Raw genomic sequence first — 15532 nt, forward strand, 5'->3', positions numbered from 1 at the left:
CCCCCTAGGAACCCTCCAACCACAAGGGATGAACTCGGATTTCACCAGTTTCCTCATTATCCTCCCCTACCCCACCTTGTCTCAGTCAAATCCCTCAAACTCAGCACCGCCTTCCTAAGCTGCAATCTTCTTCCTGACCTCTCCGCCCCCACCTCCACTCCGGCCTATCACCCTCACCTTGACCTCCTTCCACCTATTGCATTTCCAATGCCCCTCCCCCAAGTCCCTCCTCCCTACCTTTTATCTTAGCCTGCTGGACACACTTTCCTCATTCCTGAAGAAGGGCTTATGCCCGAGACGTCAATTCTCCTGCTCCTTGGATGCTGCCTAATCTGCTGCGCTTTTCCAGCAGCACATTTTTATCTTTGTTATCCCCAATATTTTGTTGCTTTAGCTGTTATGGGCAAATCTGTCTGGGTGAAATTGTTGGGTAAATTTTGCAAACATATCTAATTTTGTTTCCTTAGTATTTTGCTAATTTTAAAGGTGGTACACAATGTACAAGGTTCATTGTGCCTGACATACCCAAGGTTGAAAAGAGTAAAAATAGACTAGATGTATTGGCAAGATTTGAATGGTTCCAGGCTTGAGTTCAAAGCCCAATATGAATGAAGGAAACCCAAAAGCCGAAACTAATTTCATATTGAATAAACCACAAGAAAATGAAAAGAGAAAATGCTAGTCCATTGTTATAGAGCTCCATTGAATCATGGAATCTACGGTGCAGAAAAATGTCATTCGGTCCATAGAGTCTGCGCTGACCCTCCAAACAGCGTCCCATCCCAGTAATGCTGCATAGGGGTTTTATCACGGACAGCCCACTTAACCTGCACATCCCTGAACACTATTGGCATACTTTTAGCAAGGCCAATCCACCTAACTTGCACATCTTTGGATTGTGGGAGGAAACCAGTGCACCCGGAGGAAACCCACACAGAATCAGGGAGAACATGCAAACTCAGCACAGGGAGATCCCTGGTGCTGTGAGGTATCAGTGCTAACCATTAAGCCTCTGTGTTGCCAGGGAAGGTTTAAAGTGGAAATTATTATGAGTGCTGCTTATTTGGGAAAGCAATGAGAAGGAAGAATTTGTAGAACAGTGGATGTAGAATTGAGAAGAATCAGTCATTGTACAGTATTGGCAAAGACAGAAGAGACTGTCGTGCATGAAGATGAGCTAAAGTTTATAGGTAGTAAAATAATGTATATGACACCTTATGTCTCAAGCTTTACACTAAATTTTTTTCGAGGTACATGTACCTTTACACAAACTTAGATGGCATCATTGAGATGTGTGAATGAGATGAATGACTGGTAAATCTGTTTTGTTTGATGTGTTGATCGAGGGTTAAATATTGTGAGGGGCATGGTGAACTCTGCCCTTGGCCTTTGCTTGTTCCATTGTTCAAGAAGAACCTCACTTGATAAAAAAGAGTCTTTGCTAAAATTCTTGCCCTGAATCCATTTTGCATGGCTTTCACTTGCTGCTGTTGAAAAGATGATCAAAAAGTTGGGTGGTGTTGGCATGAGTCACAGATTTCATCACCTCTTCTGGGAACATTTAAGAGTTGATTAACACCTTTTTTTAGGTCACTGAGCTTTAATTGAAGGGAAGGATGAAAGCATTAATTACGTCCTTGTCTGTTATTTGAAGAAGCAATGCGGTTTAATTGTGCCTTTCAGAAAAAAAGACTTTTTGCACCTTTTCTTTCAATGGAAATTTAGATTTTCTTTGAGTCAAAAGTATCCAAAGTTCTGCCATTTTCCATGAAGTCATCATCATTTGGAAAGTATCAGTTAGATTGTTAGGTGCTGTGCTGCTGTCTCTGGGGAAATTGAAGTAAGTTTGCAGAGGCTAAGGCATTCTGACTGTACATCAGTGGACTTGCTCACTCTGATTGCTGGATTCAAATATTTGCCATTTTGAATTTTTATGCTCACCACAATCAGCAGTAAAGTGGTTATCTTTGAAGTAGAAATAGGTCTGTGTCCAAATCTTGGATGTGATCCCTACTACATCAGTGTGTTATTCCATTTTTCACAACAGCCCTCAAATTAAATTGTTAATTTAATGTCTATTGGTTTAAAGGTGTTCTATGCCTTTTTGTTTCATTCCTATTTAAACTTCAAAGTGTCCTTTGCAGTCATATTTCAAGCAGGAGCATTGCTGCTCACAGATAAACATCTTTAATCATTTTACCAGAATTAAATGCGAGTTTCGGAGGTAAAATCTATCTAACCCATTGCATTGTACCACCATCTGTTTGATTATTCTCATAAGTGATCCTTTGAGGGAAAAGAGCAGTCTGAGAGGCTTCTCATAGTCTGTCAGATTGTTCTCTAGTGGTTTTGCACTTAAGGTTGATATCCCAGTATTCTATTTCTCATAGTAAAGCAAATGATTACATCAGCTGCCCTTGAACAGGATTGATCTCAGTGAGTGGGCTGGGATGCAGCATCAGTTTGTTGAATTTGATGAGTGTTGTTAAGCAGTTGATCTCACACCCCGGCCTACTCACAAAGAACAGCATGTTTTTTCACAGGAACTGCCACAGCATTGTGCTTGTGCATGATCGCATTGGCAGAGAACTGGCATAATCTTCCATGCTGTTTTGGCTGGCTGATTTATGTTTTAGGCAGGACTTAGTCCCTTGTCTCCCTTTTGTTATCTTTCAGCCCATACTTTCCTTAGATGTTACTAAATCCAGTAATCTTCACAGCTACCTTCTGTGTCACTGTGATTAACTGGAGGAAGTTCAACTGGTTTTTCCCTCCTTTCATATGGGCATGTAGTTCTTCTCTGTGGTTGTTTGCTCAGTGACCTATTGTTGGGGAAGGCTTAATTATCAAGGTTTATTTTTGATCAAGCTGATGTTCTTTTGATAATGGTCCCTTTACTGTTTAAAAGTAAATATGCTGAATGGGTCGTGCAATATTCTTTTTCCTGTTTAGTCTGATAGCTTAGGTTGTAATTGAAGAAAACTGCGTGACGATTGGAAATTTTAGTGTATCCATTGTGGACCTACATTTGTCTCTTCACTTTTCAAATGTTATTTAACTGTTGAATCTTGAAGTATTTAAACCAGAAGTTTGAAAGAAACATGTATAATCTGTTTAATAGTGCAAAGTATAGTTTGAAATGATTGTGTTAGATCAATAATAGGCGATGACCTGGTGGTATTATTGCTGGACTATTAACCCAGAGACCTAGACAACATTCTGGGGACCTGGGCTTGAATCCTGCCATGGCAGTTGATAGAATTTGAATTCAATAAATACAGGTAGTTCTTCCATAATGCGCATTTTGTCAGTGCAAATTGGCTATAATGTGATTGATGAACTGTGGATGTTGCTTGCGTAATGCAAACTTTCTACTGAATTGGGTTTTGGGTTTTTCATAGCATGATTTCTTCAGCGGTTTCCCATAGCGCGATTTTCTATAGTGCAAGATTGCAGAGGAACACAACTGTCGTGTTATAGCAGAACCACCTATAGCTGGAATTAAGAATCTAATGATGACCATAAATGCATTGTCGATTGTCGGAAAAACCCCTCTAGTTCACTAATGTCCTTCTAGAAAGAAAACTGCTAACCTTACCTGGTCTGGTTTACATGTAACTCCAGACCCTCAGCAATGTGTTTGACTCTTAATTGCCCCCTAGGCAGTTAAGGATGGGCAATGCAGCATGCTCAGCGAACCCCTCATCCCTTGGATGAATAAAGGAAAAAAAATCTGTGTATCAGAATATTTTAGATTTTACTGTTGTTGGATGTTGGCAGGTGAGATAATGTAAATGGACGATATTTTGAAATTGCTTTATTTTCTAGGTTATGTTCAAATGTGTCCACCAAACTCTCTTGATTCTGAGTAAGTTATTGAATTCCTGACATAAAAGTTATCAAATTGATTTGGTTTAGTGAAACCACCTGATGAAGTAGCAGTGCTCTGAAGACTAGTGCTTCCAAATACATTTGTTGGACTATAACCTGGTGTTGTGATTTTTAAACAACAAGCAATCCATTTAGGATATTTCAGTGTGCAATTGACATTGAAAAATTAACTGCTTTCTTGCAAAAATATTGTTGACATGCTTGGTCAGCCTGTGTTTCTTTTTAATCATGCTTCACTAAACCTTTTGATATGGGTATTCATGTGCTACAATGCCTTGGAAACTGGGCTACTTGTGTTTCAAAAGGGATATTGAGCACAGAACAGAACACGTTCTAAAGTGAGTTCTTCAATACTTGGTATTTTGGTCAGAATCAATTTGAAAGTTGATGTCAGTGAATGCTGTTTCCATCCAAGTTTAGTGGATCTATTTTAATTTTACTACAAGAAATTCAGTCATTTTTTTTTGTTTTCTTTTTCTTTTTGCTACAATCAAACAGAACTTCAGAACATGGGAAGAAAAAGGCACCTTTTGGGAAGAAAGAATCTTTAGCACAGCAGCTTTCGAATTCTGAATGTAACGTCTGTTACTCATCTAGAAAAGAAGAGAGCCAAGCTGATAGCATATGGTTATGGAAAAAAGCAATTTCCCCAGTGACTGTTGGAACAGAGATGATATTGATGTAAGCTGTATAATGCAAATTATATGTTGAAAAGCAAAGCAACATGATAAATACATAATTTTAGAGGGCAGCACTTAAGAATTGATTTTTTAAGAGCAAAATACCATATGAACATATAAATTAGAGCAGTAGAAATATGGGAAATGTTTCCCTAAGTTAAGATGCATTTCAATATTTAAAAGAAAAAAATGAGTTTGTAGTAAGTACCTTCTATGGAAGTCAACCTTGTCAAAGCATTATGTCTACTGACCTCCCTGGCTGAAATGTTGTGTTGCATTCAGTTAACTTTTTTATGTAATGTTACCAAAAAGAAAAATTTAGATTCTCAAAGTGAATGAGGGTAAAATTCCATCTGTGAGGGATCAGCACCCTGAAGGTTATCGTTGACCAAAAACTGAAATGGACTAGTCTTAAATATTGTAGCTACAAGGGCAGACCAGAGACTAGGAATCCTACAGTGAGTAACTCGCCTCCTGCTCACCATCTACAAGACACAAGTCAGGAGTATGATGGAATATTCTCCATTTGCCTGGCTGAGTGCACCTCCAACAATACTTGAAGCTTGACACCTCCAGGACAAAACAGCTGCTTGATTGATATTATATGCAGAAACATTTACTCCCTCCACTACCGATGTGATTGTAGTAGCTGTGTGTACCATCCAAAAGATCTGTTGCAGAAATTCAGCTAGGCCCCTTTGATTGCACCTTTCAAACCCATATCCACTACCATCTAGAAGGACAAGGGCAGTAGATACGTGAGAACACGAGCATCAGTAAGTGCCGTTCCAAGCCCCACTTACCATCCTGATTTGGGAATATATTACTGTAACATCACTGTTGCTGGATCAAAATCTTGGAACTCCTTCCTTTGTACATATTGCAGTTTGAGAAGACACCTTATCACCACTTTCTCATGAGCATTTTGGGGTTGGGCAACAAATTCTGGCTCAGCCAGTGAAACACACATTCCATGAATGAACTTTTAAAATCATCTGTCTGTTATACACTTTAATATTGACTTCAGTGGAACTATTTGGTTTCATAAAAGTGGGCTATATTGCATCTTTGTTAGTCATGGTTGAATTTTATTCCTGATAATTTCAAAGTTCAAATAAAAAGGTAGTGCCACTGTTTATACCTGTGTTTCTCCATGTGCTAAGATAGTGATCTTGACATTTTGTGGAAGTGGTGAGCAAAGATTCAGTCCTTGAGGACAAAAACAATTCTAGGCTTCAGCTAATGTCACTTTGAAACTACAAAAAAATGAGTTCAACCAGCTCAAGGCCTAGCATTAAAAATTGCATTGAGTTGAATCCTTTTGAGGGCCAGTAACTTGGGTAAAAAAAACTGTAAGGCTTGGATGCCAATTATTCTCCAAATACATTATTTACAAATGCAAATTCTGAGAAAAGAGTTTTACAAAAGAATTGCAACAAGTACTTTTAATCTGCTCAGTAAATGACTGACATACTGCAGGTCTGTTTTTTCCCTCTTACATAAATGACTCAACTGATACGGCAACAATGCCATTTCACATCCTTTCCAGGCTATCTAGCACAGTGCTGACTCCACTTGTAGTAAAAGCAGCAGAAATACCATCTGTTTCTCATTGTGCCAATATCCAAGTGTGACTTGTATGCAAAGTAGCGTAAATGCAGCAATTGAAAATATTGTTCCTGTAGTACTTGTCGTTAAGATGATGATTATAGATTTTGCATGTTAGCCACCGAATGGGTTTGTTCTGGTCACTCATAAAGTCCATGTTCACAGGCAATGCTACTGCTCAATATTGCTGTCAGTAATATTAGAGTAGCAACATGGGAGAAGGTGTTTTATTTCCCATAAAATCCACTTCCCTGTAGCTAACTATGTACAGTTTATTTAATCCGTAGGCGTGATTTTGTTCCCAGTGTGACTGCCATTGGCATTCTTTCCAATTTGCTACACTTTCACATGCCTCAGACTGCTGTGGTGTCATATGACCAGGAAGACAGATATTGGATTTCAAATAGCTGAAATTATGCTTTGTCAGAAGCAACTAATCTGCTCTGATATCCTTTTATAGATCCTAGGAAAACATCCTAAAGCTTTATTGAATTGTTCTAAGCAGAAAGTATGTTGAAGGCAAACATTTAGTTTTGAATGTTATAAAAAAAGTCATATAGTCATCATGTTGCTCCTCTTTTAGAGTTGGTAATCCCAACTGGAATGAGAATCCATGACATTACATTTTCAGACAAGATCATGGAACATATATTGTGTGTTCTTCATATTTATTTTTCCATTGGAGCATAGAATGAAACCTGTCAATTTTAGTAAGGCATTTGATAAGGTTCCCCATGGTAGGCTTATGCGGAAAGTCAGGAGGCATGGGATAGAGGGAAATTTGGCCAGTTGGATAGAAAACTGGCTAACTGGTCGAAGTCAGAGAGTGGTGGTAGATAGTAAATATTCAGCCTGGAGCGCAGTTACAAGTGGAGTTCCGCAGGGATCAGTTCTGGGTCCTCTGCTGTTTGTAAATTTTATTAATGACTTGGAAGAGGGAGTCGAAGGGTGGGTCAGTAAATTTGCAGACGATACAAAGATTGGTGGAGTTGTGGATAGTGAGGAGGGCTCTTGTCGGCTGCAAAGGGACTTGGATATGATGCAGAGCTGGACTGAGGAGTGGCAGATGGAGTTCAACCCTGCCAAGTGAGGTTGTCCATTTTGGAAAGACAAATAAGAATGCAGAATACAGGGTTAACTGTAGGGTTCTTAGTGAGGTGGAGGAACAGAGGAATCTGGGGGTCTATGTTCATTGATCTTTGAAAGTTGCCACTCAGGTGGATAGAGCGTGTAAGGCGGCCTATGGTGTATTAGCGTTCATTAGCAGAGGGATTGAAGAGGTTTATAAGATGATCAGAGGAATAGATAGAATAGACAGTCAGAAACTTTTTCCCCGGGTAGAACAGAGTGGTACAAGGGGACATAAATTTAAGGTGAAGGGTGGAAGGTATAGGGGAGATGTCAGGGGTAGGCTCTTTACCCAGAGAGTGGTGGTGGCATGGAATGCGCTGCCTGTGGGGTGGCAGAGTCAGAATCATTGGCGAACTTTAAGTGGCAATTGGATAGGTACATGGATGGGTGCTTAAGCTAGGACAAATGTTCGGCACAACATTGTGGGCCGAAGGGCCTGTTCTGTACTGTATTGTTCTATGTTCTATTGTCCTTATTCACTCTATATGTGGATTCAGATTCCGTAGAAAAGTTCTAAAGACAACTGAGCATTACTTGAACACTAACTTGTAGAGTTCATAATAAAATGTTGAGCTGTGAGACTTCACTGGGCAGCTCTTTCAACGAATAAGAGCTGTAAGATTCTCCAATTGCAATTTTGACCCCAACCGGTGGAGAGTTTTCCATGATTTCCAGTGGTTCCAAGTTTCTTAGGACTCCACGATGCTATAGTCACTCAAATGCTACTTTGATGTCATGGGCAGTAATTGTCACTTCACTTCTGGAGTTTGGTTCTTTTTTCCATTTTTGGCCCAATGCTATAATGACGTCAGGAGCTGGGTGACCCTGGCAGAATGCAAATAGAGTGCCAGTGGCAGGTTGTTCCTTTTGAGAATGCTACTTTATAGGATTGTCAATGACCCCTTCCATCATTTTTGCTCATGATCGAGAGTAGACTGATAGGGTGGTAATTGGCTGAGTTGCATTTATCCTGCTTTTTGTTATTTTCCACAGTCGTATCCATCTGACAATGTTGTGGCTGTATTGGAACAGCGTACTTAGGGATGCAGCTAATTCTGGAGCACATCTTGAGTATTATTGCTGGAACATTGCAAAGACAGTTTGGATAGAGTAGGCCTTGCTTTCTTTAAAGGACCTCAAAATGAGCAAGGACTATGTTGAAATATTAAATTTAAATTTAACAACTTATTTCATGACCTTGATTTTAAGAAACCATATCCATAAGTAGGGTTGCAACTTGGAGAACCCTTGTGCTGCTGGAACTCTTGGTGCTTTGTTTAGCACAATGTTGAATAAGTCAATGGACTTCAGTACACGATTAGACATTGAGATACATGTAATTTATCAAATTTGTAGTTAAAGAATAGGCTGGTGGGTCAGTGGTGGTGGGTGAGCTGATGAAAACATTAATTATTGTTTATTGATTATGGTTTAATTTTTTTCTTGGGTTTCATATGTGAGGACATACTTTAACCCATCTGAACTGTGTTGATGTGGAACAAAGTGTGTTTGCTGGCTTTGGCTGTTTTACACCACAAAACTGGGAATTAGATTACGTATGAAAAACTCCTTGTTTAAAGCATTTTCCCATATGAATTCCAAAATTGAATTGTCAAGAAGGTGGAACCTTTTGTATAAATAAAAAAGCTAATGGTGATTAGGCAACATTGCTTGCTGCGCTGCTCAGATTTATGACATTTGAAGACTTTGTGAATGCATTCCTAGCTATCTGCTCACAGTGCGGGTGTGATTCTGCATTAAGGTTCATCAAAGTTACTCAGTAGTTAGCACTGTTACCTCACAGCACTAGGAATCCGATTCAATTCTAGCCTTGGGCGACCCTCTGTGAGGAGTTTGCACATTCTCCCCACATCTGCATGCATTTCCTCTGGGTGCTCTGGTTTCCTCCCATAATTCAAAGATGTGCAGGTTAGGTAAATTGACTGTGCTAAATTGCCCATAGTGTTCAGGGATGTGTAGGTTAAGTGCATTAGTCAGGCTTAAATGTAAAATAGCTGAAAATGTGTTACTGGAACAGCACAGCAGGTCAGGCAGCATCCAGGGAACAGGAGAATCGACGTTTCGGGCATAAGCCCTTCTTCAGGAATGAGGAGGGTGTGCCAAGCAGGCTAAGATAAAAGGTAGGGAGGAGGGACTTGGGGGAGGGGGGTTGGGAATACGATAGGTGGATTGGGAATGCGATATTTGTGCTGGCCATAGACACGAGCCAGCTAATATGTTGAACAAAATGCTGCTTTATTCCTATGGGTTGCCTCAAGAGCCATGCTGTCTATAATCTCATTGGTAATATCTTGAACAGAACTCAACATTTTATGGTGCTCTGCCGCTTACTGTCCTATCCAACCCACTTTTTTTTATCCTGGTATTCCTGGCCTACTATCATCCTCAGCATTTCCTAAATTGAACTCAATTGGGCCTCTAATTCTGCTATGTAAAGGGTGCTAACAGTAGCCAACCCTGATGCATAGCCTGCTCCAGCTAACTCCATCAACCCCATCTTTCTCCCTTTTCTTTCTGATATAAATTCACCATGACTAAATTGCCTCTGAAGTAGCTACTAGATTGTGCTATCACATGAGGATGACACCTGGATGTCTGTCAGGTTAAACACTATTGTATGTGTGTATGTTCTGAAATTTCATCCGTTTCTTCTAAAACTAAGCATACTCCCACAGTATTTCTCTTTCTGTCCTGGTGGCGGTTGGAGGGGCGGGGCTCAAGGGCGAAGGAGCGGGAAGTGGAGGAGTTGCGGTGGAGAGCATCGTCAACCACGTCTGAGGGGAAATTGCGGTCTTTGGATGATGATGGGATAGTGTAGGCGAATGGGCTTAAAGTAATTCACAGGTCTGTGCAACATCGAGTGCCGAAGGGCCTGTTCTGTGTAGTATTGGTCTATGTTCTAAAACTTCACTTAGTCTCAGGCTAGTAGGAAAACGTTGCTCACTACTTACTCGATCTGATCATCTTAGCATCTTGAAAACTTAAATCAAATTATCCAATGACCATCAAAATTCCAAGGACTACAACCAAATTTGCTCCTCACAACTTAAACTTTAGAATTTTGGTAAATCTATGCTTCACTCAATCCCTCTAGAACTGCCATACCTTTCCAAAGGTGTGATGTCCAAAACTGCTCACAGCTCTCTAGTCATTACTTGCACTTATATAGCTGTAGAATAATTTCTACACCTTGTGTAACTGTCCTCTGGTCACTTATATAGCTGTAGAATAATTTCTACACCTTGTGTAACTGTCCTCTGGTCACTTATACAGCTGTAGAATAATTTCTACACCCTTGTGTAACTTTCTCCTCGTAAATGTAAAATAATAGGGTAGAGGAATGGGCCTGGTTGGGTTACTCTTCGGAGGGTCAGTGTGGACTAGTTGGGCCAAATGGCCTGTTTCCATACTTGTAGGGATTCTATGATTTTATGAAACCTCTTGTGTGAGATGTGAAATTGAAGGAGCTTTCTCCTTTATGGACTTACTGAGAGTAAGAAACTGAATTGTGAATATAAACATCTTGAGGTATATTTTCTGTCATTCCCTTTTTGATAAGCTGATACAGGAGTTGAAACTATGTTCTACAAAGCAGAGCTGTAACTGAAATCTTGTGAAATGATGTTTTTTTAATATAAATAAACCACCTGAGTAGTCTCTTGATTTTAGGCTTCTCAATTCTTTTTTGGTATGCTTAATGCCTGTAACACCTTTTATTAAGCAGTGCCCATAAGCAGGTCAGAGAACCCACTTTGAAGGAGCAAATTATGCAGCTGCTGGAATCTGTACTGAAAGCAACAAATGCTGGAGATCACAGCATCAGAAAACATCTATGGAGAGAGAACAAGCTAACATTTCACTTATAGATGACCTTTTATCAGAGCTGAAATGAAGCATGGAGGGGGCAGCATTTATGGTATAATTGGGAGGGGTTGGGGGAACTGGTGGAGAAAAGATGTTCAGATTAAGTGACACTCCCCACTCAGCAATTACTTCTCCATCCCCCCACACACCCCTCCAACCCCACAACAAAATTATAGCATAAATGCTTCCCCCTCCATACTTCACTTCAGCTCTGATAAAGTCATCCAGACTCAAAACGTTAGCCTGCTCTCTCTCCATGGATGCTGTCTGACCCCCTGTGAATCCACTTTGAATTTGCATCATGTAGCAGGCAGGAATTGCTCAACCCCTATTCAACTTCACTCTCAAATCTACCATACCCTGAATCTGCAACTCAAGTAATAAAGCATAGCTTCTTCATGGAAATCAGTTTTAAAAGATAGCCATTCAAACAATGATTCAAAGCCAACTAATCTCCAGTTGCTGACTCTTTAACTATTTGTGTTTTGTTATTAATCTTGCATTATGTTAACACTACTAGTTTTGTTTCATAACATTCAAGTGGAGAGTTACTCAGGGTATTGAGGCAGAAATAATTCTAAAGCCAACTAGATTGGTGTTTTTTTTATCTAACATGAATGTTCAGTTAAACTCTAACATCACATTCAGGCTGTATTTATACTAGAACTGAAATGTGGTTTCAAAATGAAACCACTTTGCACCAATATCAGTTGTATTATGAGTGAAGTCCAAATCCAATTGAATATTTACATCTGTTTCATTAACTTAGTTTCCTCAGTGGAAAAATGTATATCTTGATAAAGAATTTGGGTTCCAAGTCCAGGCATCATTTCCAATGCAGTTGCAAAGCTTCATACGTATTTCAAATGGAGACAAGCCAATGATCTATGCAAGCTTGAGTTTATCTATCTATTTATAATCAGTAGAATTGAAAGCCGAATTTAGTAACCAAGTCATGCCAGTTTGTGTGGTGTAGCCAATATTCTGAATCCATGGGCTCAGAACTGCTGAGTTAGGGTGAGTATAAGAAATCCATAACAGCAATTGCTTATATTGTTTCAATGCTGGACATGGGAAAGCGCTGCATTAAAGAAGAGCTGATGAAGTGAAGGACCCCAAGATGTGCAGTTCACATCACCCGAAAGCAGCAAGCGTGGCAGACGATCAGCATCATCAAGAAATGCAGCAAAGATCCAAAGCATAGAGACTGGCTGTGGATTTGTGTGGGGGAACTGGGAAGTGACAGCAGTCAAGTTAAAAGGAGCAATGAGTGTGGACAGGCCCAATAAGCAGAGAGGGAGCAGTGGAGGGACTGCTTCAACAAAAGCAAAATGTGACAGAAAAGAGCAGGGAGGTAATTGTTGAGTATTTCTCTCTCGTGACCATAGACAGCATAGACTAAGTACAGCATAAAAAGCTTTACATAAATAATATTTCACAACTTTAAAATTTGTTTTATAGAGTTAAGGGGTTGTATTTGTTTGCCTGACATAAACAAGAATAACATTTTTCTTATCTACATTGGAGTAGGAGGAAGGGCAAAATAAAAACAAGAGTCCATATTCTATTTAGTTCAGATCATGTCTGAGAAACTCAAGCCTGTGATTCCCACAAGCTTCACTATGTGGGAACTCTTAGTCGTCTGGATGGCCATGTGTGCAGGAAGTTGGAGTAACTCAAATTCCGAGTTTTGGAGATTGAGCAGCAGCTGGGAATACTATGGTCCATTCATGAGGTTGAGTGGTTCAAGGAAAGCACATTTCAGGACATGGTTGCCCTGCACCTTCAGGAAGTGTGGGCAGAGAGAATCGAGGTGAGTACCAGAAAGAAGGAGACCAGGCAGCTCGAGGGAATCCCCAGACTACATCTCATTTGCAAACCATGCAATGGCGCCATAGTGAGGATGTTAAAGGGTTATCCCTGAAACATTGACTTCTCTACTTACTGATGCTGTCTGGCTTGCTGTGTCCTTCCAGCCTCCTGCCTGTCTGCATAGAATGGCTGCTGGGCATTCTGAAGGGTGAGGCTGAACAGCCAGAAGCCGTGATCCATGTGGAATCAATGATATAAGCAAAAAAGAACAATGAGGTCCTGCAACAGACTTTACAGAGTTAGGTCAAATTTGAAAAGCAGGACTTCAAAGGCCTTCAGCAGAGTCATTGGGTACATTTAAGCGACTGCTTGACATGCACATGGATAGCAGTGAGTTGAGGAGTGCATAGGTTAAGTTACTACATTTTACATTAGGATTAAACCTCGGCACAACATCGTGGGCCAAAGTGCCTATTCTGTGCTTTACTTTTCTATGTTCTATAACTCCTGGTACCATGTAGTAATGAGCTTACAAATAGAAAGATAGAGCAGATGAATGCATAGTTGGAAAGGTAGTGCAGGAGCGAGGGCTTTAGAATGCTGAGGCATTGAGACTGAGGGGAGATGAGACCTGTAGAAGTTAAACAGGTTAGATTTGAAAGGGAATGGGACCAGTATCCTTGTGGGAAATTCTTAATAGTATTGGGGTGGACTTAAACTAGATTGGTAGGTGGATGGGATTCTGATCAGTAGTTCAGCAGGGAAAGAAGCTGAGATGACATCAGAAATGAAAATGTTAATGAGTGTGGAAGGCAGAGGTAACATAGCTGAGATAGAAAATTGAGTTTAGCAAGGCTATATGGAACAAATTTTAATTGAAGGACCCTGTGAAGTAAGACAGATGAGCTTCGGGAGCAGACAGGCACGTAGGAGTATGAATATCATAGCAATGACCAAGGTGTGGTTGAAAGATGGATAAGGTTAGCAGCTTAATATTCCTGGTAATTAGGGTACTTGACAAATAGGGGGATAGGAGCAAAAGGGTTGCAATATTGATCAAGAAATCAATCATAACATTGAAGAAATAACTCCGCACAGCAGGAAGAAATGTTCGTAAGTAGCACTTTGGAGATAATGACCATAGTTATTGAAAAGGATAAGCACAGGCTAGGAATAAAAATTCTAAGCTGGGGAAGCTAATTTACTAAAATAAGATACAGTTTGGTCTGAATGGCATGGGAGCAGCTATCAGAACAGAGGAAGGCATTCAAGGAGGAAATAGCAAGAGTTCTGGCAAATAGGTTCCCGTGAAGACAAAAGGTGAGACTATGACCATTGAATCCTAGATGTGAAGGAAAGTAAGAGTTGGGATTAATAAAAAGAAGAAAATGTTATAGCAGGTACAGAAGGTTTAATATGGCAGAATCCAGAGGAGTATACAGAGGAACCTTGATTATTCGAAGGACACGGGCGGGGAGTATTTCGTAATCCAGGATGGAGGACGGGAAAACTTTCTGGCTGTAAGAGCTGCTCCTCGTTTTTTTGAGATATTTTAGATGTTGGAGGTGATTTCCTCGAATTCCAGGAGCAGCAATTACTGTTTTATATGCTGTTGCATTGTTTTGGAACTTTGGAAAAAAAAGTCAAAATAACAGCAGTTTTAAAAGGGAGGAGAGCAGACAAAGGAAGCACATGGTGGGGACAGTGCAGGAGACAGAGAGAGAACCTGCACAGTTGCCGCCTTTGCTGTTTGAATTTGTGTACTGCTGGACATTGGAGTGCATCTGGGAAAATTAACAAACAGTGAAATTCACAACTAATCTTGGAGGAACTGTTGGGCGAAGTTGACAGCACAGAATCAGATTAGTTAATTGTAGTTTTAAGTCTGTCCAAGAGAAAGGCTGCAGTCGTGAGTATAGTGGATTCTTTCGTGATTATATGTTTTTGGAAATAAGTCTCTTGATTAAAGTTAAAATATAAGCCATAGCTATTAATTTAACCTGTGGCAGTGTTTGTAGAGGAATAAGACGGTGTTATTTTCTGGATCTTTAGATTGTGAAGGAGCAAAAATGACCTTTGCAGTGATATGTACTTCTTGTCAGATGTGGGAGTTAAAGAGAGTTTAAGGGTTACTGCAGATTATATCTGCCATAAGTGCTGTTGAATGCGAATCTTATCAGATGGAATGGATAGGCTGGAGAGACAGATAGAAGCGATGAGGAATTTGCAACAGCAACAGTATGTGATGGATGGCAGATATAGGAAGGGGTGGAAAGTCTCAGATACAGTCACATAGAAGGGTTAACTCCAGGAAAGGTAAGAGAGGTAGGCAGCTAGTGCAGGTGTCTTTTGTGGATATACCCATTTCAAACAGGTATGCTGTTTTGGAAAATGTAGGGGGTGATGGATTCTCAGGAGAACGTAGCACGAACAGCTAAGTTTCTGGTATTGAGACTGGCTCTAATGCAACGAGGGGTACGTCGGCTTCCAAGAGATCAATTATGTTAGGGGATTCTGTAGTCCGA

General features: G+C 40.2%; 1 protein-coding gene across 12 annotated transcripts in view; it reads left to right on the top strand.

The window, feature by feature from the left end:
• Window positions 1-15532, top strand: part of ksr1a (kinase suppressor of ras 1a) — a 222657-nt gene that overhangs the window by 47058 nt on the left and 160067 nt on the right. Inside the window, exon 2 of one of the 12 annotated variants that reach the window (XM_043718267.1) lies at window positions 4390-4572. The exons of the other annotated variants lie outside the window; for them this stretch is intronic. Within the exon in view, the coding sequence (XP_043574202.1) occupies window positions 4516-4572 (57 nt within the window). The 5' untranslated portion in view covers window positions 4390-4515. The remainder of the gene's footprint in view (window positions 1-4389; window positions 4573-15532) is intronic. 12 annotated transcript variants of the gene reach the window in all.

This window comes from Chiloscyllium plagiosum, chromosome 28 (assembly GCF_004010195.1).
Source record: "Chiloscyllium plagiosum isolate BGI_BamShark_2017 chromosome 28, ASM401019v2, whole genome shotgun sequence".
Taxonomy (NCBI): Eukaryota; Metazoa; Chordata; class Chondrichthyes; order Orectolobiformes; family Hemiscylliidae; genus Chiloscyllium; species Chiloscyllium plagiosum.